The sequence below is a fragment of the Oncorhynchus masou genome, chromosome 31, assembly GCF_036934945.1.
Source record: "Oncorhynchus masou masou isolate Uvic2021 chromosome 31, UVic_Omas_1.1, whole genome shotgun sequence".
Taxonomy (NCBI): Eukaryota; Metazoa; Chordata; class Actinopteri; order Salmoniformes; family Salmonidae; genus Oncorhynchus; species Oncorhynchus masou.
Window position 1 is genome coordinate 82,906,511 of NC_088242.1, and position 24,468 is coordinate 82,930,978.

At 45.1% G+C, this 24,468-nt stretch overlaps 1 protein-coding gene across 1 annotated transcript in view; it reads right to left on the reverse strand.

Annotated features, from left to right (window-relative positions):
- LOC135524574 (fibrillin-2-like) overlaps positions 1-24,468 on the reverse strand; it is a 133,132-nt gene that overhangs the window by 11,396 nt on the left and 97,268 nt on the right. Inside the window, exons 44-54 of the mRNA XM_064952237.1 lie at positions 20,271-20,396; positions 20,039-20,155; positions 19,807-19,935; positions 19,446-19,565; positions 19,014-19,139; positions 18,656-18,808; positions 18,418-18,483; positions 18,174-18,299; positions 14,072-14,191; positions 13,669-13,791; positions 100-231 (exon numbers count right to left, since the gene is read on the reverse strand). Of these exons, the coding sequence (XP_064808309.1) occupies positions 100-231; positions 13,669-13,791; positions 14,072-14,191; positions 18,174-18,299; positions 18,418-18,483; positions 18,656-18,808; positions 19,014-19,139; positions 19,446-19,565; positions 19,807-19,935; positions 20,039-20,155; positions 20,271-20,396 (1,338 nt within the window). The remainder of the gene's footprint in view (positions 1-99; positions 232-13,668; positions 13,792-14,071; positions 14,192-18,173; positions 18,300-18,417; positions 18,484-18,655; positions 18,809-19,013; positions 19,140-19,445; positions 19,566-19,806; positions 19,936-20,038; positions 20,156-20,270; positions 20,397-24,468) is intronic.

Sequence of the window (24,468 nt, forward strand, 5' to 3'; positions counted from 1 at the left end):
GAAGATGAGAGTTTAGAACAGTGTGAAATAAAATGTAATCATTTTCAAGAAGTGTCCTACTTCTCTCCTGCAGTGTGTGTGTGTTTGTGTATGACTCACCCATGCAGCCCTCTCCGTCAGGTCTGCGCTGCAGGCCAGGGGGGCAGATACACATAAAGGTGCCAATCAGGTTCTTACAGGACATGTCCTTGGACTCACAGTCATCCAGCCCCTCTGAACACTCATCCTGGTCTGGAGAGAGAGATGGAGAGAGTGAGAAATAGAGAGAGATAGAGAGAGATATAGAGAGTGGGCAATAGAGAGAGTGAGAGATAAAGAGTGAGAGATAGAGAGTGAGATATAGATAGATAGAGAGTGAGAGATAGGGTGAGATATATATATATATATATATATATATATATATATAGAGAGAGATATAGAGTGAAAGAGAGATACAGAGTGAGATATATATATATAGAGAGAGTGAAAGATAGTGAGAGATATATATATAGAGAGTTTGAGATAGAGTAAGAGTTAGAGATATTGAGAGAGTGAGAGAGAGTGAGAGAAAGAAAGAGAGCGAGAGAGAGAGAGAGAGAGAGAGAGAGAGAGAGAGAGAGAGAGAGAGGAGTAAAGGTTTAAAGAACAATAAACCAATATGTTTGATTTTAATGATAAGAAGGGGGGGAAAACACTTTACTAAAACAGATGAATGACAAAAAGAATGACCATATAAAACCATCCTGGTGAATGTATGATGATAGACTGCTTCACTCTACCACAGCCGTATAATAACTGTCCCACATGGTTTCCTCTTACTGAGTGTTTCCATATGACTACAGGGAGAGACTCCTGACAGAGAAAGAGAGAGATGGAAGTAGAGGTGAGACAGAAAGAGACAAGGCTCCTGTAGAGGGAGAGAGGTGAGACAGAAAGAGATAAGGCTCCTGTAGAGGGAGAGATGGAAGGAGAGATGTGAGACAGAAAGAGATAAGGCTCCTGTAGAGGGAGAGAGGTGAGACAGAAAGAGATAAGGCTCCTGTAGAGGGAGAGAGGTGAGACAGAAAGAGATAAGGCTCCTGTAGAGGGAGAGAGGTGAGACATAAAGAGATAAGGCTCCTGTAGAGGGAGAGAGGTGAGACAGAAAGAGATAAGGCTCCTGTAGAGGGAGAGAAGTGAGACAGAAAGAGATAAGGCTCCTGTAGAGGGAGAGAGGTGAGACAGAAAGAGATAAGGCTCCTGTAGAGGGAGAGATGGAAGGAGAGAGGTGAGACAGAAAGAGATAAGGCTCCTGTAGAGGGAGAGATGAGACAGAAAGAGATAAGGCTCCTGTAGAGGGAGAGATGAGACAGAAAGAGATAAGGCTCCTGTAGAGAGAGGGAGACAGAAAGAGAAGGCTCCTGTAGAGAGGTGAGAGAGAAAGAGATAAGGCTCCTGTAGAGGGAGAGAGGTGAGACAGAAAGAGATAAGGCTCCTGTAGAGGGAGAGATGAGACAGAAAGAGATAAGGCTCCTGTAGAGGGAGAGGTGAGACAGAAAGAGATAAGGCTCCTGTAGAGGGAGAGATGGAAGTAGAGAGGTGAGAGAAATAGATAAGGCTCCTGTAGAGGGAGAGAGGTGAGACAGAAAGAGATAAGGCTCCTGTAGAGGGAGAGAGGTGAGACAGAAAGAGATAAGGCTCCTGTAGAGGGAGAGAGGGAGAGATGGAAGTAGAGGTGAGACAGAAAGAGATAAGGCTCCTGTAGAGGGAGAGAGGTGAGACAGAAAGAGATAAGGCTCCTGTAGAGGGGAGAGGTGAGACAGAAAGAGATAAGGCTCCTGTAGAGGGAGAGAGGTGAGACAGAAAGAGATAAGGCTCCTGTAGAGGGAGAGATGGAAGATAAGGCTCCTGTAGAGGGAGGTGAGACAGAAAGAGATAAGGCTCCTGTAGAGGGAGAGAGGTGAGACAGAAAGAGATAAGGCTCCTGTAGAGGGAGAGAGGTGAGACAGAAAGAGATAAGGCTCCTGTAGAGGGAGAGATGGAAGTAGAGGTGAGACAGAAAGAGATAAGGCTCCTGTAGAGGGAGAGATGGAAGAGGTGAGACAGAAAGAGATAAGGCTCATGTAGAGGGAGAGATGGAAGGAGAGAGGTGAGAGAAAGAGATAAGGCTCCTGTAGAGGGAGGGAGAGATGGACAGGAGAGATAAGGCTCCTGTGAGACAGAAAGAGATAAGGCTCATGTAGAGGGAGAGATGGAAGTAGAGGTGAGACAGAAAGAGATAAGGCTCATGTAGAGGGAGAGATGGAAGTAGAGGTGAGACAGAAAGAGATAAGGCTCCTGTAGAGGGAGAGATGGAAGGAGAGGTGAGACAGAAAGAGATAAGGCTCCTAGAGGTAGAGATGGAAGAGAGAGGTGAGACAGAAAGAGATAAGGCTCCTGTAGAGGGAGAGATGGAAGGAGAGAGGTGAGACAGAAAGAGATAAGGCTCCTGTAGAGGGAGAGATGGAAGAGAGAGGTGAGACAGGGAAAGAGATAAGGCTCCTGTAGAGGGAGAGATGGAAGTAGAGAGAGGTGAGACAGAAAGAGATAAGGCTCCTGTAGAGGTGAGACAGAAAGAGATGGAAGATGGAAGAGAGGTGAGACAGAAAGAGATAAGGCTCCTGTAGAGGGAGAGATGGAAGGAGAGAGGTGAGACAGAAAGAGATAAGGCTCCTGTAGAGGGAGAGATGGAAGTAGAGAGGTGAGACAGAAAGAGATAAGGCTCCTGTAGAGGGAGAGATGGAAGGAGAGAGGTGAGACAGAAAGAGATAAGGCTCCTGTAGAGGGAGAGATGGAAGTAGAGAGGTGAGACAGAAAGAGATAAGGCTCCTGTAGATGGGAGAGATGGAAGGCTCCTGTAGAGGAGAGAGGTGAGACAGAAAGAGATAAGGCTCCTGTAGAGGGAGAGATGGAAGGAGAGGTGAGACAGAAAGAGATAAGGCTCCTGTAGAGGGGAGAGATGGAAGACAGAAAGAGATAAGGCTCCTGTGAGGTGAGACAGAAAGAGATAAGGCTCCTGTAGAGGGAGAGATGGAAGGAGAGAGGTGAGACAGAAAGAGATAAGGCTCCTGTAGAGGGAGAGATGGAAGGAGAGGTGAGACAGAAAGAGATAAGGCTCCTGTAGAGGGAGAGATGGAGAGAGGTGAGACAGAAAGAGATAAGGCTCCTGTGTAGAGGGAGAGAGGTGAGACAGAAAGAGATAAGGCTCCTGTAGAGGAGAGATGGAAGGAGAGGTGAGACAGAAAGAGATAAGGCTCCTAGAGGGTAGAGAGGTGAGGAAAGAGATAAGGCTCCTGTGAGACAGAAAGAGAGACAGAAAGTAGATAAGGCTCCTGTAGAGGGAGAGATGGAAGAGAGAGGGTGAGACAGAAAGAGATAAGGCTCCTGTAGAGGGAGAGAGGTGAGACAGAAAGAGATAAGGCTCCTGTAGAGGGAGAGATGGAAGAGAGAGGTGAGACAGAAAGAGATAAGGCTCCTGTAGATGGGAGAGAGGTGAGACAGAAAGAGATAAGGCTCCTGTAGAGGGAGAGATGGAAGGAGAGAGGTGAGACAGAAAGAGATAAGGCTCCTGTAGAGGGAGAGAGAAGTGAGAGGTGAGAGAAAGAGATAAGGCTCCTGTAGAGGGAGAGAGGTGAGATGAAAGAGATAAGGAGAGGGAGAGATGGAAGTGAGACAGAAAGAGATAAGGCTCCTGTAGAGGGAGAGGTGGACAGAAAGAGACAGAAAGAGATAAGGCTCCTGTAGAGGGAGAGATGGAAGTAGAGAGAGGTGAGACAGAAAGAGATAAGGCTCCTGTAGAGGGAGAGAGGTGAGAGATGGAAGGCTCCTGTAGAGAGGTGAGACAGAAAGAGATAAGGCTCCTGTAGAGGGAGAGAGGTGAGACAGAAAGAGATAAGGCTCCTGTAGAGGGAGAGATGGAAGGAGAGAGGTGAGACAGAAAGAGATAAGGCTCCTGTAGAGGGAGAGATGGAGTGAGACAGAAAGAGATAAGGCTCCTGTAGAGGTGAGACAGAAAGAGATGGAGATAGAGAGGTGAGACAGAAAGAGATAAGGCTCCTGTAGAGGGAGAGATGGAAGGAGAGAGGTGAGACAGAAAGAGATAAGGCTCCTGTAGAGGGAGAGAGGTGAGACAGAAAGAGATAAGGCTCCTGTAGAGGGAGAGATGGAAGGAGAGAGGTGAGACAGAAAGAGATAAGGCTCCTGTAGAGGGAGAGAGGTGAGACAGAAAGAGATAAGGCTCCTGTAGAGGGAGAGATGGAAGTAGAGAGGTGAGAGGTGAGACAGAAAGAGATAAGGCTCCTGTAGAGGGAGAGGTGAGACAGAAAGAGATAAGGCTCCTGTAGAGGGAGAGAGGTGAGACAGAAAGAGATAAGGCTCCTGTAGAGGGAGAGATGGAAGGAGAGAGGTGAGACAGAAAGAGATAAGGCTCCTAGAGGAGAGAGAGAGGTGAGAAAGAGAGGCTCCTGGGAGAGATGAGACAGAAAGAGATAAGGCTCCTGAGAGGAGAGAGGTGAGACAGAAAGAGATAAGGCTCCTGTAGAGGGAGAGATGGAAGGAGAGAGGTGAGACAGAAAGAGATAAGGCTCCTGTAGAGGGAGAGATGGAAGTAAGAGAGGTGAGAGGTCAGAAAGAGATAAGGCTCCTGTAGAGGGAGAGATGGAAGGAGAGAGGTGAGACAGAAAGAGATAAGGCTCCTGTAGAGGGATAGAGGTGAGACAGAAAGAGAAGGCTCCTGTAGAGGGAGAGATGGAGAGAGGTGAGACAGAAAGAGATAAGGCTCCTGTAGAGAGGTGAGACAGAAAGAGATAAGGCTCCTGTAGAGGGAGAGATGGAAGGAGAGGTGAGACAGAAAGGGGAGAGATGGATAAGGCTCCTGTAGAGAAGGAGAGGTGAGACAGAAAGAGATAAGGCTCCTGTAGAGGGAGAGATGGAAGTAGAGGTGAGAGAAAGAGATAAGGCTCCTGTAGAGGGAGAGAGGTGAGACAGAAAGAGATAAGGCTCCTGTAGAGGGGAGAGGTGAGACAGAAAGAGATAAGGCTCCTGTAGAGGGAGAGATGGAAGGAGAGAGGTGAGACAGAAAGAGATAAGGCTCCTGTAGAGGGAGAGATGAGAAGGAGATGGAAGGAGAGAGGTGAGACAGAAAGAGATAATAAGAGGTGAGACAGAAAGAGATAAGGCTCCTGTAGAGGGAGAGATGGAAGTAGAGAGGTGAGACAGAAAGAGATAAGGCTCCTGTAGAGATGGAGAGATGGAAGTAGAGGGAGAGAGGTGAGACAGAAAGAGATAAGGCTCCTGTAGAGGGAGAGATGGAAGTAGAGGGAGAGGTGAGACAGAAAGAGATAAGGCTCCTGTAGAGGGAGAGATGGAAGGAGAGAGGTGAGACAGAAAGAGATAAGGCTCCTGTAGAGGGAGAGATGGAAGAGAGGTGAGACAGAAAGAGATGGAAGGAGAGAGGTGAGACAGAAAGAGATAAGGCTCCTGTAGAGGGAGAGATGGAAGGAGAGAGGTGAGAGAAAGAGATAAGGCTCCTGTAGAGGGAGAGATGGAAGGAGAGAGGTGAGACAGAAAGAGATAAGGCTCCTGTAGAGGGAGAGATGGAAGGAGAGAGGTGAGACAGAAAGAGATAAGGCTCCTGTAGAGGGAGAGATGGAAGGAGAGAGGTGAGACAGAAAGAGATAAGGCTCCTGTAGAGGGAGAGAGGTGAGACAGAAAGAGATAAGGCTCCCTGTAGAGTGGAGAGATGGAAGATGGGAGAGAGGTGAGACAGAAAGAGATAAGGCTCCTGTAGAGGGGAGAGGTGAGACAGAAAGAGATAAGGCTCATGTAGTGAGACAGAAAGAGATAATGGAGAGATGGAAGTAGAGAGGTGAGACAGAAAGAGATAAGGCTCCTGTAGAGGGAGAGATGGGAGAGAGGTGAGACAGAAAGAGATAAGGCTCCTGTAGAGGGAGAGATGGAAGGAGAGAGGTGAGACAGAAAGAGATAAGGCTCCTGTAGAGGGAGAGAGGTGAGACAGAAAGAGATAAGGCTCCTGTAGAGGGAGAGATGGAAGGAGAGAGGTGAGACAGAAAGAGATAAGGCTCCTGTAGAGGGAGAGATGGAAGGAGAGAGGTGAGACAGAAAGAGATAAGGCTCCTGTAGAGGGAGAGATGGAAGTAGAGAGGTGAGACAGAAAGAGATAAGGCTCCTGTAGAGGGAGAGGGGAGAGGAGAGAGGTGAGAACAGAAAGAGATAAGGCTCCTGTAGAGAGGTGAGGAAAGAGATAAGGGAGAGGGAGAGGGTGAGACAGAAAGAGATAAGGCTCCTGTAGAGGGATGAGAGGTGAGACAGAAAGAGATAAGGCTCCTGTGTAGAGAGGAGAGATGGAAGGAGAGAGGTGAGACAGAAAGAGATAAGGCTCCTGTAAGGGAGAGATAAGAGACAGAAAGAGATAAGGCTCCTGTAGAGGGAGAGATGGAAGGAGAGAGGTGAGACAGAAAGAGATAGGGCTCCTGTAGAGGGAGAGATGGAAGTAGAGGTGAGACAGAAAGAGATAAGGCTCCTGTAGAGGGAGAGATGGAAGTAGAGAGGTGAGACAGAAAGAGATAAGGCTCCTGTAGAGGGAGAGAGGTGAGACAGAAAGAGATAAGGCTCCTGTAGAGGGAGAGATGGATAAAGGAGAGAGGTGAGACAGAAAGAGATAAGGCTCCTGTAGAGGGAGAGATGGAAGAGAGAGGTGAGACAGAAAGAGATAAGGCTCCAGAAAGAGATAAGGCTGTAGAGGGATAGAGGTGAGACAGAAAGAGATAAGGCTCATGTAGAGGGAGAGATGGAAGGAGAGAGGTGAGACAGAAAGAGATAAGGCTCCTGTAGAGGGAGAGATGGAAGTAGAGAGGTGAGAGAAAGAGATAAGGCTCCTGTAGAGGGAGAGAGGTGAGACATAAAGAGATAAGGCTCCTGTAGAGGGAGAGATGGAAGAGAGAGGTGAGACAGAAAGAGATAAGGCTCCTGTAGAGGGAGAGATGGAGGTAGAGACAGAAAGAGATAAGGCTCCTGTAGAGGGAGAGATGGAAGAGAGAGACAGAAAGAGATAAGGCTCCTGTAGAGGGAGAGATGGAAGTGTAGAGAGAGGACAGAAAGAGAGCTCCTGTAGAGGGAGAGAGGTGAGACAGAAAGAGATAAGGCTCCTGTAGAGGGAGAGAGGTGAGACAGAAAGAGATAAGGCTCCTGTAGAGGGAGAGATGGAAGTAGAGGTGAGACAGAAAGAGATAAGGCTCCTGTAGAGGGAGAGAGGTGAGACAGAAAGAGATAAGGCTCCTGTAGAGGGGGAGAGGTGAGACAGAAAGAGATAAGGCTCCTGTAGAGGGAGAGATGGGGAGAGAGGTGAGACAGAAAGAGATAAGGCTCCTGTAGAGGGAGAGAGGTGAGACAGAAAGAGATAAGGCTCCTGTAGAGGGAGAGATGGAAGGAGAGAGGTGAGACAGAAAGAGATAAGGCTCCTGTAGAGGGAGAGATGGAAGGAGAGAGGTGAGACAGAAAGAGATAAGGCTCCTGTAGAGGGAGATAGAGGTGAGACAGAAAGAGATAAGGCTCCTGTAGAGGGAGAGATGGAAGGAGAGAGGTGAGAGAAAGAGATAAGGCTCCTGTAGAGGGAGAGATGGAAGTAGAGAGGTGAGACAGAAAGAGATAAGGCTCCTGTAGAGGGAGAGATGGAAGGAGAGAGGTGAGACAGAAAGAGATAAGGCTCCTGTAGAGGGAGAGAGGTGAGAAAGAGATAAGGCTCCTGTAGAGGGAGAGATGGAAGGTAGAGGAGAGAGGTGAGACAGAAAGAGATAAGGGTGAGAGACAGAAAGAGATAAGGCTCCTGTAGAGGGAGAGATGGAAGGAGAGAGGTGAGACAGAAAGAGATAAGGCTCCTGTAGAGGGAGAGATGGAAGGCTCCTGTAGAGAGGTGAGACAGAAAGAGATAAGGCTCCTGTAGAGGGAGAGATGGAAGACAGAAAGATAAGGCTCCTGTGAGACAGAAAGAGATAAGGCTCCTGTAGAGGGAGAGATGGAAGGAGAGAGGTGAGATAAGGCTCCTGTAGAGGGAGAGATGGAAGGAGAGAGGTGAGACAGAAAGAGATAAGGCTCCTGTAGAGGGAGAGATGGAGAGAGGTGAGACAGAAAGAGATAAGGCTCCTGTAGAGGGAGAGGTGAGACAGAAAGAGATAAGGCAGAAAGAGATAAGGCTCCTGTAGAGGGAGAGATGGAAGGAGAGAGGTGAGACAGAAAGAGAGAGGTGAGAGATAAGGCTCCTGTAGAGGGAGAGAGGTGAGACATAAAGAGATAAGGCTCCTGTAGACGGAGAGATGGAAGTAGAGATGAGACAGAAAGAGATAAGGCTCCTATAGAGGGAGAGGTGAGACAGAAAGAGATAAGGCTCCTGTAGAGGGAGAGAGGTGAGACAGAAAGAGATAAGGCTCCTGTAGAGGGAGAGAGGTGAGACAGAAAGAGATAAGGCTCCTGTAGAGGGAGAGATGGAAGGAGAGAGGTGAGACAGAAAGAGATAAGGCTCCTGTAGAGGGAGAGATGGAAGTAGAGAGGTGAGACAGAAAGAGATAAGGCTCCTGTAGAGGGAGAGATGGAAGTAGAGAGGTGAGAGAAAGAGATAAGGCTCCTGTAGAGGGAGAGAGGTGAGACAGAAAGAGATAAGGCTCCTGTAGAGGGAGAGATGGAAGGAGAGAGGTGAGACAGAAAGAGATAAGGCTCCTGTAGAGGGAGAGAGGTGAGACAGAAAGAGATAAGGCTCCTGAAGGAGAGATGGAAGAGAGAGACAGAAAGAGATAAGGCTCCTGTAGAGGGAGAGAGGTGAGACAGAAAGAGATAAGGCTCCTGTAGAGGGGGAGAGGTGAGACAGAAAGAGATAAGGCTCCTGTAGAGGGAGAGAGGTGAGACAGAAAGAGATAAGGCTCCTGTAGAGGTGAGACAGAAAGAGATAAGGCTCCTGTAGAGGGAGAGATGGACAGAAAGGAGAGGCTCCTGAGACAGAAAGAGATAAGGCTCCTGTAGAAAGAGATAAGGCTCCTGAAGGGAGAGAGGTGAGACAGAAAGAGATAAGGCTCCTGTAGAGGGAGAGAGGTGAGACAGAAAGAGATAAGGCTCCTGTAGAGGGAGAGATGGAGAGAGAGAGATAAGGCTCCTGTAGAGGGAGAGAGAAGTGATGACAGAAAGAGATAAGGCTCCTGTAGAGGGAGAGATGGAAGTAGAGAGGTGAGAGAAAGAGAAGGCTCCTGTAGAGGGAGAGGTGAGACAGAAAGAGATAAGGCTCCTGTAGAGGGAGAGGTGAGACAGAAAGAGATAAGGCTCCTGTAGAGGGTAGAGGTGAGACAGAAAGAGATAAGGCTGGAACAGAAAGAGATAAGGCTCCTGTAGAGGTGAGAGGTGAGACAGAAAGAGATAAGGCTCCTGTAGAGGGAGAGAGGTGAGGAGAGATGTAGAGGGAGTAGAGAGGTGAGACAGAAAGAGATAAGGCTCCTGTAGAGGGAGAGATGGAAGTAGAGAGGTGAGACAGAAAGAGATAAGGCTCCTGTAGAGGGAGAGAGGTGAGGAAAGAGATAAGGCTCCTGTAAGGGAGAGGGTGAGACAGAAAGAGATAAGGCTCCTGTAGAGGGAGAGAGGTGAGACAGAAAGAGATGAGACAGAAAGAGATAAGGCTCCTGTAGAGGGAGAGAGGTGAGACAGAAAGAGATAAGGCTCCTGTAGAGGGAGAGAGGTGAGACAGAAAGAGATAAGGCTCCTGTAGAGGAGAGATGGAAGGAGAGAGGTGAGACAGAAAGAGATAAGGCTCCTGTAGAGGTGAGACAGAAAGAGATAATGGAAGGAGAGAGGTGAGACAGAAAGAGATAAGGCTCCTGTAGAGGGAGAGAGGTGAGACAGAAAGAGATAAGGCTCCTGTAGAGGGAGAGATGTAGATAAGGCTCCTGGAGAGAGGTGAGACAGAAAGAGATAAGGCTCCTGTAGAGGGATAGAGGTGAGACAGAAAGAGATAAGGCTCATGTAGAGGGAGAGATGGAAGGAGAGAGGTGAGACAGAAAGAGATAAGGCTCCTGTAGAGGGAGAGATGGAAGTAGAGAGGTGAGACAGAAAGAGATAAGGCTCCTGTAGAGGGAGAGAGGTGAGACAGAAAGAGATAAGGCTCCTGTAGAGGGAGAGAGGTGAGACAGAAAGAGATAAGGCTCCTGTAGAGGGAGAGATGGAAGTAGAGGTGAGACAGAAAGAGATAAGGCTCCTGTAGAGGGAGAGATGGAAGTAGAGAGAGAGACAGAGAGAGAGAGAGAGAGAGAGAGAGACCTGCCTGGAGGTGACAGCATTCCCTCCCACATATGCCCCCCTAGGCACAACTATGACAACATAACCAACAAAACCGGGTCACAACTCCTGCAGCTCTGTCGCACGCTGGGTATGTACATAGTCAATGGTAGGCTTCGAGGGGACTCCTATGGTAGGTACACCTATAGCTCATCTCTTGGCAGTAGTACTGTAGACTACTTTATCACTGACCTCAACCCAGAGTCTCTCAGAGTGTTCTCAGTCAGCCCACTGACACCCCTATCAGACCACAGCAAAATCACAGTCTACTTAAACAGAGCAATACTCAATCATGAGGCATCAAAGCCAAAGGAACTGAGTAACATTAAGAAATGCTATAGATGGAAGGAATGCAGTTTGGAAACCTACCAAAAAACAATTAGGCAACAACAAATTCAATCCCTTTTAGACAATTTCCTGGGTAAAACTTTCTACTGTAATAGTGAAGATGTAAACTTGGCATTAGAAAATCTTAACAGTATATTTGACCTCTCAGCTTCACTATCAAATCTAAAAATCTCAAATAGAAAACCAAAGAAAATTAACAACAATGACAAATGGTTTGATGAAGAATGCAAAAATCTAAGAAAGAAATTGAGAAACCTGTCCAACCAAAAACATAGAGACCCGGAAAACCTGAGTCTACGCCTTCACTATGGTGAATCACTAAAACAATACAGAAATACACTACGGAAAAAGAAGGAACAGCATGTCAGAAATCAGCTCAATGTAATTGAAGAATCCATAGACTCTAACCACTCCTGGGAAAATTGGAAAACACTAAACAAACAACAACACGAAGAATTATCTATCCAAAATGGAGATGTATGGGTAAACCACTTCTCCAATCTTTTTGGCTCTATAACAAAGAATAAAGAGCAAAAACATATACATGATCAAATACAGATCTTAGAATCAACTATTAAAGACTACCCACTGGATTTCTCCAATTACATTGAATGAGTTACAGGACAAAATAAAAACCCTCCAACCCAAAAAGGCCTGTGGTGTTGATGGTATCCTCAATGAAATTATGAAATATACAGACAACAAATTCCAATTGGCTATACTAAAACTCTTTAACATCATCCTTAGCTCTGGCATCTTCCCCAATATTTGGAACCAAGGACTGATCACCCCAATCCACAAAAAATGGAGACAAATTTGACCCCAATAACTACCGTGGAATATGCGTCAACAGTAACCGTGGGAAAATCCTCTGCATTATCATTAACAGCAGACTCGTACACTTCCTCAATGAAAACAATGTACTGAGCAAATGTCAAATTGGCTTTTTACCAAATTACCATACAACAGACCATGTATTCACCCTGCACACCCTAATTGACAACCAAACAAACCAAAACAAAGGCAAAGTCTTCTCATGCTTTGTTGATTTCAAAAAAGCCTTCAACTCAATTTGGCATGAGGGTCTGCTATACAAAGTGGTGTTGGGGGTAAAAACATACGACATCATAAAATCCATGTACACAAACAACAAGTGTGCGGTTAAAATTGGCAAAAAACACACACATTTCTTCACACATGGTCGTGGGGTTAGACAGGGATGCAGCTTAAGCCCCACCCTCTTCAACATATATATCAACGAATTGGCGCGGGCACTAGAAAAGTCTGCAGCACCCGGCCTCACCCGACTAGAATCCGAAGTCAAATGTCTGCTGTTTGCTGATGATCTGGTACTTCTGTCACCAACCAAGGAGGGCCTACAGCAGCACCTAGATCTTATGCACAGATTCTGTCAGACCTGGGCCCTGACAGTAAATCTCAGTAAGACCAAAATAATGGTGTTCCAAAAAAGGTCCAGTCACCAGGACCACAAATACAAATTCCATCAAGACACTGTTGCCCTAGAGCACACAAAAAACTATACATACCTTGGCCTAAACATCAGCGCCACAGGTAACTTCCACAAAGCTGTGAACGATCTGAGAGACAAGGCAAGAAGGGCATTCTATGCCATCAAAAGGAACATAAATTTCAACATACCAATTAGGATTTGGCTAAAAATACTTGAATCAGTCATAGAGCCCATTGCCCTTTATGGTTGTGAGGTCTGGGGTCCGCTCACCAACCAAGACTTCACAAAATGGGACAAACACCAAATTGAGACTGCACGCAGAATTCTGCAAAAATATCCTCTGTGTACAACGTAGAACACTAAATATTGCATGCAGAGCAGAATTAGGCCGATACCCACTAATTATCAAAATCCAGAAAAGAGCCGTTAAATTCTATAACCACCTAAAAGGAAGCGATTCCCAAACCTTCCACAACAAAGCCATCACCTACAGAGAGATGAACCTGGAGAAGAGTCCCCAAAGCAAGCTGGTCCTGGGGCTCTGTTCACAAACACAAACACACCCCACAGAGCCCCAGGACAGCAGCACAATTAGACCCAACCAAATCATGAGAAAACAAAAAGATAATTACTTGACACATTGGAAAGAATTAACAAAACAACAGAGCAAACTAGAATGCTATTTGGCCCTACACAGAGAGTACACAGCGGCAGAATACCTGACCACTGTGACTGACCCAAAATTAAGGAAAGCTTTGACTATGTACAGACTCAGCGAGCATAGCCTTGCTATTGAGAAAGACATGGCTCTCAAGAGAAGACAGGCTATGTGCTCACTGCCCACAAAATGAGGTGGAAACTGAGCTGTACTTCCTAACCTCCTGCCCAATGTATGACCATATTAGAGAGATATATTTCCCTCAGATTACACAGATCCACAAAGAATTTGAAAACAAATCCAATTTTGAAAAACTCCCATATCTACTGGGTGAAATTCCACAGTGTGCCATCAGAGCAGCAAGATTTGTGACCTGTTGCCACGAGAAAAGGGCAACCAGTGAAGAACACACACCATTGTAAATACAACCCATATCTATGCTTATTTATTTTATCTTGTGTCCTTTACCATTTGTACATTGTTAAAACACTGTATATATAGATATAATATGACATTTGTAATGTCTTTATTGTTTTGAAACGTCTGTATGTGCGATGTTTACTGTTAATTTTTATTGTTTATTTCACTTTATATATTCACTTTATATATTATCTACCTTACTTGCTTTGGCAATGTTAACACGTTTCCCATGCCAATAAAGCCCTTGAATTGAATTGAGAGAGACAGAGAGAGAGAGAGAGAGACAGACAGAGACAGAGAGAGAGAGAGAAAGAGAAATAGAGAGAAAGAGAGAGACAGAGAGAGACAGAGAGAGAGAGAAAGAGAGAGAGAGAGAGAGAGAGAGAGAGAGAGAGAGAGAGAGAGAGACTCCTGTGTGGAGGTAGGTTATGGCGTGTCCCCTCACCTCTGCACATGCGGTGGTCATCTCGCAGCACGTAGCCCGAGGGACACATGCACTCGTACGAACCAAAAGTATTGACACAGCGGAAGGCACACAGCAGGGGGTTCAGAGAACACTCGTTGATATCTGGAGAGAGAGAGAGAGAGAGAGAGAGACAGAGAGACAGAGAGAGATGAGTACATGAGCATTCTATCATACAAGACAAATTGTAGAATCTGGAGTCTCTTGTCAAAGACTCCAGGCACCCTAGTCATAGACTGTTCTCTCTGCTACCATACGGCAAGCGGACCGGAGTGCCAAGTCTTGGTCCAAGAGGCTTCTAAACAGCTTCTACCCCCAAGCCATAAGACTCCTGAACATCTAATCAAATGGCTACCTAGACTACTTGCATTGACCCCCTCTTTACCTTCACAGGTCATCATAGGTCCGGGTTCGAAGCCTTCATGACAGGAGCACTCGAAGCCTCCCAACACGTTAGTACAGGTCCCGTTACCACAGGGGTTCCCTATAGAGCACTCATCAGTGTCTGGGGTGGGAGAGGGAGGAGGGGAGGAACAGTAATGTTAATTCATTTGGCCTCAGGTAGTAGACCTCTGACAAGAATGTCCTCTTGAAGGACAGTAAATGTAATCATCATCATCATCATCGGTTTATCTGTAAAAAATGGTAACCTGCACTTGTATGCTGATGACTGTCGTGTAAGTGGACACCCCCACGGTGAACCAGGCTCTTTCTGAGCTACAGTCTGCATTCATTTCTTTACAGAAAATCTTTGTTGAACTGAAATTGTTGCTGAATGCAGATGAAACCAAGTGTATGTTGTTTTCCAGAACACAAACATTTATCTGATGATTTGGACATGTACTTTGGATGGTGCCCACATTCATGATGTCCCTGCTTATTAATATCTGGTCATCTGGAGAGATGAAAAGCTGTCTTTTAAAAAGATATTGATCAGTTAGTTAATAAGTTGAGAATAAAAATGGACTTCTTGTATAGAAATAGGTCATGCCTCTCGTTAAATAGCAGGAAGCAAATCATTCTGTTGACCGATCTTCCCAGTTCTAGACTATGGTGACATCATCTATATGAACTCAGCTGCCACTACATTAAAGCATTTAGATTCAGTTTATCACAGTGCACTACAGTTTATCACAGTGCACTACAGTTTATCACAGTGCACTACAGTTTATCACAGTGCACTACAGTTTATCACAGTGCACTACAGTTTATCACAGTGCACTACAGTTTATCACAGTGCACTACAGTTTATCACAGTGCACTACAGTTTATCACAGTGCACTACAGTTTATCACAGTGCACTACAGTTTATCACAGTGCACTACAGTTTATCACAGCACACTACAGTTTATCACAGTGCACTACAGTTTATCACAGTGCACTACAGTTTATCACAGTGCACTACAGTTTATCACAGTGCACTACAGTTTATCACAGTGCACTACAGTTTATCACAGTGCACTACAGTTTATCACAGTGCACTACAGTTTAGTCTACAGTTTATCACAGTGCACTACAGTTTATCACAGTGCATTGCACTACAGTTTATCACAGTGCACTACAGTTTTATCACAGTTTATCACAGTGCACTACAGTTTATCACAGTGCACTACAGTTTTTATCACAGTGCACTACAGTTTATCACAGTGCACTACAGTTTATCACAGCACACTACAGTTTATCACAGTGCACTACAGTTTATCACAGTGCACTACAGTTTATCACAGTGCACTACAGTTTATCACAGCACACTACAGTTTATCACAGTGCACTACAGTTTATCACAGTGCACTACAGTTTATCACAGTGCACTAGTTTATCACAGGCGACAGGTTCAGTTCACATCACTGCATTCTGTATCAGAAAGTAGGCTGGCCATCAGTGAAGTCACATAGGTTGATTCATTGATATCTTTTTATGTATAAGCTTCTCTTACAAAAAAGTCTGCAGTACCTTTGCTAACGTCATTGCTAAACTTTAGACGTACATGTTACCATACCCGGTCTCAGGGATGGCTAACTCTGGAGACCTCTTTGTTAGGTGAATCAGCTTTTAGTTTCTTTGCATTCCATGTATGGATCAATCTACAGAGTTCCCTACAACTAGATGTACCGGTGCCTCTCGGGCAGTTCAAATTGTTGATTGGGGACCTCTTTGTTGAGGAATGTGATTGTTTCTCTTACAGTTTTTTTGGATTGCTTACACACTACAATTAAAAGTAGTACACTATTAGCAAAACCTTACACTCAAGAAGCAAAACATCAGCCCATATTTGCACAACTATAAGCACATTGTCAACCTCACACTTGTTGCAAAACTCTACACACATTGATTTGCAAAACACTAAACACACTTGACATACATTACACCCAAAAATCTATCATGAAGTCACGTCCTTGCAATACCAAAGCGCTGACTGTCAAATTACCACACCGTCCAACCAATTGGTTCAACACAGTCATCAGGTGTGAAAACACTCATTTGCTTAATTGTAGACACACCAATCAGGTGTATGAGCACTATAAAAAGCAGCAGGTGAGTTCATCGGTCTTCAAGCACAATGGAAGGAGTCAGAGAAAGAGTAACGACGACGAGGAGGACGACGACGACGAGGAGGACGAGAGCGAGAACACGGAGGAGGAAGGGGAGGAAGACAAGAAGGTGCTCAAAGAGGACCAACTCTGGTAAATGAGGGAGGCTGGACTGCGAGTACAGCCAAATCTAAGCCGATATACAGTGGCAAGTGTGATGAGAACATTTAGACTGGAAAATAGGTATTGTAAAAATATCATCATATCAAAAACATCTGCACGGTTTCAGTAACTGCTTACAGTACTGTATTCTATGCACTATCAGCACTTCTGTTACCTTTTCCTGTGAAATTACTGTACAATTGTATACTGTTTTTTTTTTTACATAGAATTGAGGGTCAGGGACGACAAGGGGGAAGGCCTCCTATGTTCACAGAACAGCAAGAGAGGGAGATAGTAAACATGGTTTTGGCTAACAATGCTATAACACTCAAGCAGCTCCAAGCTAACATTGTCAATAACCACGCCGATTTCAACGATATCCATCAGGTCTCAACATCAACACTGGCACGCATCCGGAAAAAAAACATATTCAAATGAAGCAAATTTATCGAGTGCCTTTCGAGCGCAATTCTGAAAGGGTGAAACGACTGCGGCATGATTATGCAGAGGTGTGTATTCACTTTAACAGTGTGATCTTGCATACTGTCTCATTATCTTTTACTGTACTGTAATATGTATATTAGATCTACACTGAACTACACAATTTTGCCTGACACTGTTTTTCAGAGTTTTACGAATGGATGGAGAGGAGATCCAGCATGAGTTAATTTACGTAGATGAGGCTGGGTTCAACATGACGAGAACACGAAGGAGGGGAAGAAACATCATTGGCCACAGGGCTATAGTCAATGTCCCAGGGCAACGTGGGGGTAATATAACACTCTGTGCAGCCATTACACAGAATGGGGTCCTCCACCGCCATGCCCATATGGGCCCTTACAACACAGCACTCATACTTACATTCTTGGACCAATTGTACAACATAACAGCAGCAAATCACATCGATCATATGCAATACATTGTTGTCTGGGACAATGTGTCTTTCCACCGCTCTGCTCTGGTTCAAAACTGGTTTCAGCAACATCCACATTTCACCGTCCTATATCTTCCACCATACTCTCCATTCCTCAACCCTATAGAAGAGTTTTTCTCGGCATGGCGGTGGAAGGTATATGATCTCCGTCTTCAGACTGAGGTACCCCTCATCCAAGCCATGGAGGAGGCCTGTGACCAGATGTAGGTAGCAGAAATGCAAGAATGGATTCGTCATTCAAGACGTTTCTTTCCAAGGTGTCCTGCTAATGACAACATTGCCTGCGATGTTGATGAAATTCTCTGGCCAGATCCAGCTAGGCGAAGAGACAATGTCTAGTTGTTTTTTTAAAGTAAAAAAAACAAACTTACAATACGTAAAGTGACATTTGGTTACAGTATTACATTATATTTGTACTTTGTTGATAGTAGCCTACTCTAATCATAGGGAAGTAGAAGTGCTAAAAGTGTTTTAGGTTTATCACAGCAGAGTGTAACTCGTGCAAACAGAGTATAGTAATGTGAAACGTGTGTGTTTCATATGGTAACAAAGTGTGGTTTTTAAAAAGAAGTGTATAGTTTTTACAAGAGTGTTTAATTTTGCAAAGGATCTGTAGGGTTTGCTAATTGGGTGTGTGGTTGTGCTAATTGTGTGTAGTGTTTTGAAAACACGTGCCCTGTTTTGAAAATCGTGCTTAAGCAATCAAAAAAAACTAAGTGTATTTTGTAATTTTGTAAAGTTGTATTTGTAAATTGTGTAAATGCAGGACTCCCGTGTAAAATAGACATTGGTCTCAATAGGACCCCCTGCTAAAATAAAGATTTAAAAAATCTTCATCCCCCCAATAGGAGTCAGCTCACCAACACAGTTGATCCCGGTGTAGTCCAGGTTGTACCCGAAGGGACACTCGCAGCGGAACGATCCATCCGTGTTGATACAGACACCGTTCTGACAGACGCCTGGGTTGTCCAGACACTCATTCATATCTACAGAAAGACAGACAAGGACAGTTTTATTGACCAGAAAGTTTTGGCATGGGGTCATCAAAGAGCTGATACAGTTGAGGGGTGGGTATGTCTGGGGGTGGCCCAGTCTGTCACTCACCCTCACGGGCGTCCCCTCGTCCGGGCAAGGCTCCATGGCCGTAGGGACACAGGCTGTCAAAGGCTGCTGGAGACACAAGGAGACAGAGGTCAGAGGTTAGATCTACGGACTGATAACAAGACAGGATCATTTTGGTTTAGCTCATATCAACTGGCTTGAGTTGAAGAATGCATTTTTATCACTACATTGACTGGAAAAGTACTGTGTGTGTGTGGAACGTGTTGTGTGTGTGACTCACCCTCGCTCTCGCGTGGGCACAGCTCGCAGGGGTCTCCCCAGCCCTCGCCTGGCATCTTGCTGCAGCAGCACTTGGCCTTGGTGGTGTTGAAGGCTTTAGGTACAGAACACTTGCCAGACTCAAAGCGGGTGAAGCAGAAGCTCTCTCTAGTATCTGTAGGGGTTGCAAACAACCAAGTCAGGAGGAGAGTAGACAATTGACTACCACCAGTGAGGCTGAGACAGTATAAAAAGATTATTACTTTTTGGCCACACTAGAAAAAACAGAAGTGCTGCGACTAACAAATCTGAGACTATATTTCCACAAGTACTCTCTAACATGGCCATTTAGTGACGACTTGGAGGGTTCTCTCCCTCACCAAAGCAGCGGCGTCCATTGTCAGACAGAACGAAGCCATTCTGGCAGATACACTGGAAGCTTCCTGGGGTGTTGGTGCACGTGCCAAACTGGCAGATATTGGGCTCCACCTCACACTCGTTGATATCTGGGAGGAGAGGGATGACAGGAGGGAGAGGGGATGAGTTTTAAACTCCAAAGCCAGATGGTGTATGGGTGTATGTGTGTGTATAAACGTGTCACCCCAACAGTGCACAAGGCTATACGGCCGTTATACATACGGTGTGTGTGTGTGTGTTGGGCCAGATGGATGGTCATTGACACCCTGATGTGTAGTTGTGAGCATATTATGGCCCTAGCTGTGTAAGCAGGTGGGATCAGTATGTACAGTTGTCATGGAGTCATGTTCCTTGTGGTGGTCCAGTGTGTGTGTGTGTGTGAAGGAGACTCCTACCTATACACTGATCGTTCTGGACCTCGTATCCAGCTGGGCAGATACAGCGGAAGGATCCATCCAGGTTCTGACAGATTCCAGGAGAGCAGGTCCCAGGAAGACTCACGCATTCATTGATATCTGACAAACGACAGTGGTAGACTCCTCACTAGAAATACCCTACAGCTCACACACACCAACGCCGGATCTGACATACATTAAAACAAATACTTGATTTAGCTTGGAGTTTGCACTTTTTTGGACTATTCCCTTGGTTCCATTGTACATGGCAAACTAAATCAAGCGTGGGTCAAGTATTTGAAATGATTTGACATAGAATATGTATTTGTTCCTGGTCTGCCTGGAAGTTGACTTGACTTACCAACACAGTTCTTTCCGTCTAGGGTGAGTTCGTAGCCTTCCTGACAGAGACACTGGAAGGAGCCCAGGCCGTTGATACACTGGCCATTCCTACACACCTGACCCACCAACGCACTGCACTCATCAATGTCTGGAAAGTGGATCGAGATTGTTTTCATCTTATCATTCAAAATATGCTTCAAACATGATCATTATTTTCTAAGATGTGCGCTGGGATGTGATCGAGTACGTACCCATGCAGTCATTGTTGTGTGTGAGCTCGAAGCCTGAGAAGCAGAGACAGTTGTAGGAGCCCACTGTGTTCTTACAGGTTCCGTTCCCACACGGCTGTCTGTCACACTCATCGATATCTGAAACGGAGTGAGACCAGGTGAGACTGAGACCAGTTCATTGAAACCAAACTATAGAGGATCTACTGTGTCTGCTAAGGTAAGTCTATTTAGTTTACTGGGACTCTTTACTTACCCATGCACATGGTCTGGTCGGCGGTAGCCTTGAATCCGTTGTGGCAGAGACAGCGGAAGCTGCCCTGGGTGTCGATACACTCTCCGTGGCTACACACGTTAGGGATCTCCTGGCACTCGTTACGGTCTACACACATTAGGGAGAGAAGATTCATTGATTCATATATCATACACACGTTTTAGTTCATTTGTAATAAATGACTAACTGGGAAATTCCATGGAGATCAATAATTGGTTTTCCTGGGAGACCAGGCCAAGAAGGCAGCTCCAGCATTAACTAACTGACTTGGAGAAATACATTACATGGGTCATTCCCTTTGATATTTTAAGTAGAAATTGTGCACCAATATTGAAATTTAAAAGCCTGTTATATTGAAGCTCCTTTAATATAGACCACATGGAGAATTCAATACATCTGGTTTGCTAAAGTGCCAAAATGAAGCATTGACTTCTAGGAAGATTTGAATTCACTTTAACCCCAACATTTCGCCATCTTTGTAAATCCCTAGTTATTTTGTTGCTTTGACAAAGTAATTTCTGAAGATAATTATTTATTTCATATGATTAGTGATAAATCTACTGTCCCTCATTTTAAGGTCAACCCTGTTACATGAATTCTCATTTTAATATGGTGAAACGATTATTTTATTGTTTATCAAAAGAAACATTGGACATTTAAGGTTCTATTTGATTAACAAACCTAACCCAATGGTAAATCTAAGCGCTGACGATAGTGCTACAGGTCCGGGGGTGTGTCAGAAACATTTGAGCTATTTTCATTGCAGGAATTATGAGCGCAACAGCTGGCGGTGACGCAAAAGGGCTGGGTTTTTATGAATAAATAAATGATAGGCGTGACAAGGGATTGGCCACTCACTGGCCAATCAACGCGTTTCATGGCTTAATACTGCATGCCGTGGTCTCAAGTTCTGTCAGTTATTGACGGTCTTTGCGTTGTCATCAACTCCAATTCGGCTGCATGGGGGCACTTCCTAGTCCATTGTGGATTGATACAGTTTATTAAAAGGGATGCTTCCAAACTTGATCTTGATTAAGATTTGTTTCAAAACGTTCTCACGAGCCAACCCCTTTATGATGGTGTTGACAACTTGGCAAATGCATTGGGCAGAAAAAAACTGCCTTCATTGACAGGAGGGGAGGCTCTGCTTGGTTTGTGATCAAATGAAATGGAAAAAAACTGCCTTCATTGACAGGAGGGGAGGCTCTGCTTGGTTTGTGATCAAATGAAATGGAAAAAAACTGCCTTCATTGACAGGAGGGGAGGCTCTGCTTGGTTTGTGATCAAATGAAATGGAAAAAAACTGCCTTCATTGACAGGGAGGGGAGGCTCTGCTTGGTTTGTGATCAAATGAAATGGAAAAAAACTGCCTTCATTGACAGGAGGGGAGGCTCTGCTTTTTGTGATCAAATGAAATGGAAAAACTGCCTTCATTGACAGGAGGGAGGCTCTGCTTGGTTTGTGATCAAATGAAATGGAAAAAAACTGCCTTCATTGACAGGAGGGAGGCTCTGCTTGGTTTGTGATCAAATGAAATGGAAAAAAACTGCCTTCATTGACAGGAGGGGAGGCTCTGCTTGGTTTGTGATCAAATGAAATGGAAAAAAACTGCCTTCATTGACAGGAGGGGAGGCTCTGCTTGGTTTGTGATCAAATGAAATGGAAAAAAACTGCCTTCATTGACAGGAGGGGAGGCTCTGCTTGGTTTGTGATCAAATGAAATGGAAAAAAACTGCCTTCATTGACAGGTCGGAGGCTCAAACTTGGTTTGTGATCAAATGAAATGGAAAAAAACTGCCTTCATTGACAGGAGGGGAGGCTCTGCTTGGTTTGTGATCAAATGAAATGGAAAAAAAACGATAGTTTTTTATGTTTCTTAATACAAGGTTTACGGGCACAAAAAGAACATCTCTTTTGTTCCATGAGCGTATGGGCACTGTGCGTCACAGCTGGATCTTAAACAGGTCGAAATCACAAACTAGTGTGCGTTTGACAATTGCGCTGGCTTCACGCCAGCTGAAAATACAGCCCCTAATAGTAAAATCCTAGTGTAAAAGCAGGTTATTCTTTTTGCTCATTTTCTGGTGTTTTGTGGTGGAAAACTGAGCAGGTCGAGAAAAACATGTCAACCCTGTTACCCATCGATAGACAGGCTACTCCCTGTTGCCACTCCCTGTTGCCACTCCCTGTTGCCACTCCCTGTTGCCACTCCATGTTGCCACTCCCTGTTGCCACTCCCTGTTGCCACTCCCTGTTGCCACTCCCTGTTGCTACTCCCTGTTGCCACTCCCTGTTGCCACTCCCTGTTGCTACTCCCTGTTGCTACTCCCTGTTGCCACTCCCTGTTGCCACTCCCTGTTGCCACTCCCTGTTGCTACTCCCTGTTGCCACTCCCTGTTGCCACTCCCTGTTGCCACTCCCTGTTGCCACTCCCTGTTGCCACTCCCTGTTGCCACTCCCTGTTGCTACTCCCTGTTGCCACTCCCTGTTGCACACAACAAGCTTCCATTATTCCTCCTGTCACAAGGGGATTTATAGCTGATTTAGATCAAAGAATCCTCAACCCTGTTATGGTCAACCTGTTAAAATCCCCCCCTTAAATCTGTGGGGGATTTAAGGGGGAGAATCCCCCCCTTAAATCTGGTGTCTCCACTCTTACTACTCAAGGAAAGAGCCTTCAACTATAAGGTGCTTTTTTGATCTCTCCTAGCTTTGCCGTTGAGGAACTGAAGCAAGCACACTTGTAGTTTTTTGTTTGGAACACAGCCCTGAATCCCCACCATCACACAATTACTGTTGTTGTTCACGCAATCCAAAAACGGTCCATTTTAAATCCCAATCTGGGTCAGGTGGGCATCATTTGAAAGCTTATTCTATTGAAAACATGGTCAGCTAAGTTATAAAATACGATATTATAGTGTTAGGCTTTCAAAAAGCACTTCAGACAAACAGATTGTAATTTTGGAATGCATAGAACGCAGTCATGACTGCATTCAAGTGTATGTTCCGTGGCTAATTTTGATCACAATATGACAGACAAAGGCTCATTATGTTCAGGACAACCCAGGGTATAACTCATGTCCTCCTTGTAACTGTGGATCAAACATAGACATTATAAACATTGATACTGTAAATGACATGAGTTTTAAAATATGGAAATGTGAAGTGCACATTTGGACTCATGGGTGTGTGGTTTACTTGTATGACATCAAAGTGGTATTTAATATAATACCCAACATCTCATCTTTCAGATCACATCGACTCCTCTCCATTTACAGCATTTTCCTCACTCAGACAATAACAAAATGGTCAAAAGTAGTCCAATTAGCAGGAAGGATGGGGCATCTTCTTGTCATGTCAGGTGCTCAAGTTTATAACAGCTGTCAGTCAAAACCCATACAGTGTTGTGAAGCGGGGAATCTGAGGTCTGACATCATGCATAGTGTGTTAGCCACTGAGCTCTGATGTCATGTATAGCGTGTTACTGTACAGCCACTGAGCTCTGACGTCATGTATAGCGTGTTACTGTACAGCCACTGAGCTCTGATGTCATGTATAGCGTGTTACTGTACAGCCACTGAGCTCTGACGTCATGTATAGCGTGTTACTGTACAGCCACTGAGCTCTGACGTCATGTATAGCATGTTACTGTACAGCCACTGAGCTCTGATGTCATGTATAGCGTGTTACTGTACAGCCACTCAGCTCTGATGTCATGTATAGCGTGTTACTGTATAGCCACTGAGCTCTGATGTCATGTATAGCGTGTTACTGTACAGACACTGAGCTCTGATGTCATGTATAGCGTGTTACTGTACAGCCACTGAGCTCTGATGTCATGTATAGCGTGTTACTGTACAGCCACTCAGCTCTGATGTCATGTATAGCGTGTTACTGTACAGCCACTGAGCTCTGATGTCATGTATAGCATGTTACTGTATAGCCACTGAGCTCTGACGTCATGTATAGCGTGTTACTGTACAGCCACTGAGCTCTGATGTCATGTATAGTGTGTTACTGTACAGCCACTGAGCTCTGATGTCATGTATAGCGTGTTACTGTACAGCCACTGAGCTCTGATGTCATGTATAGCGTGTTACTGTACAGCCACTGAGCTCTGATGGTCATGTCATGCATAGCATGTTACTGTACAGCCAATGAGCTCTGATGTCATGTATAG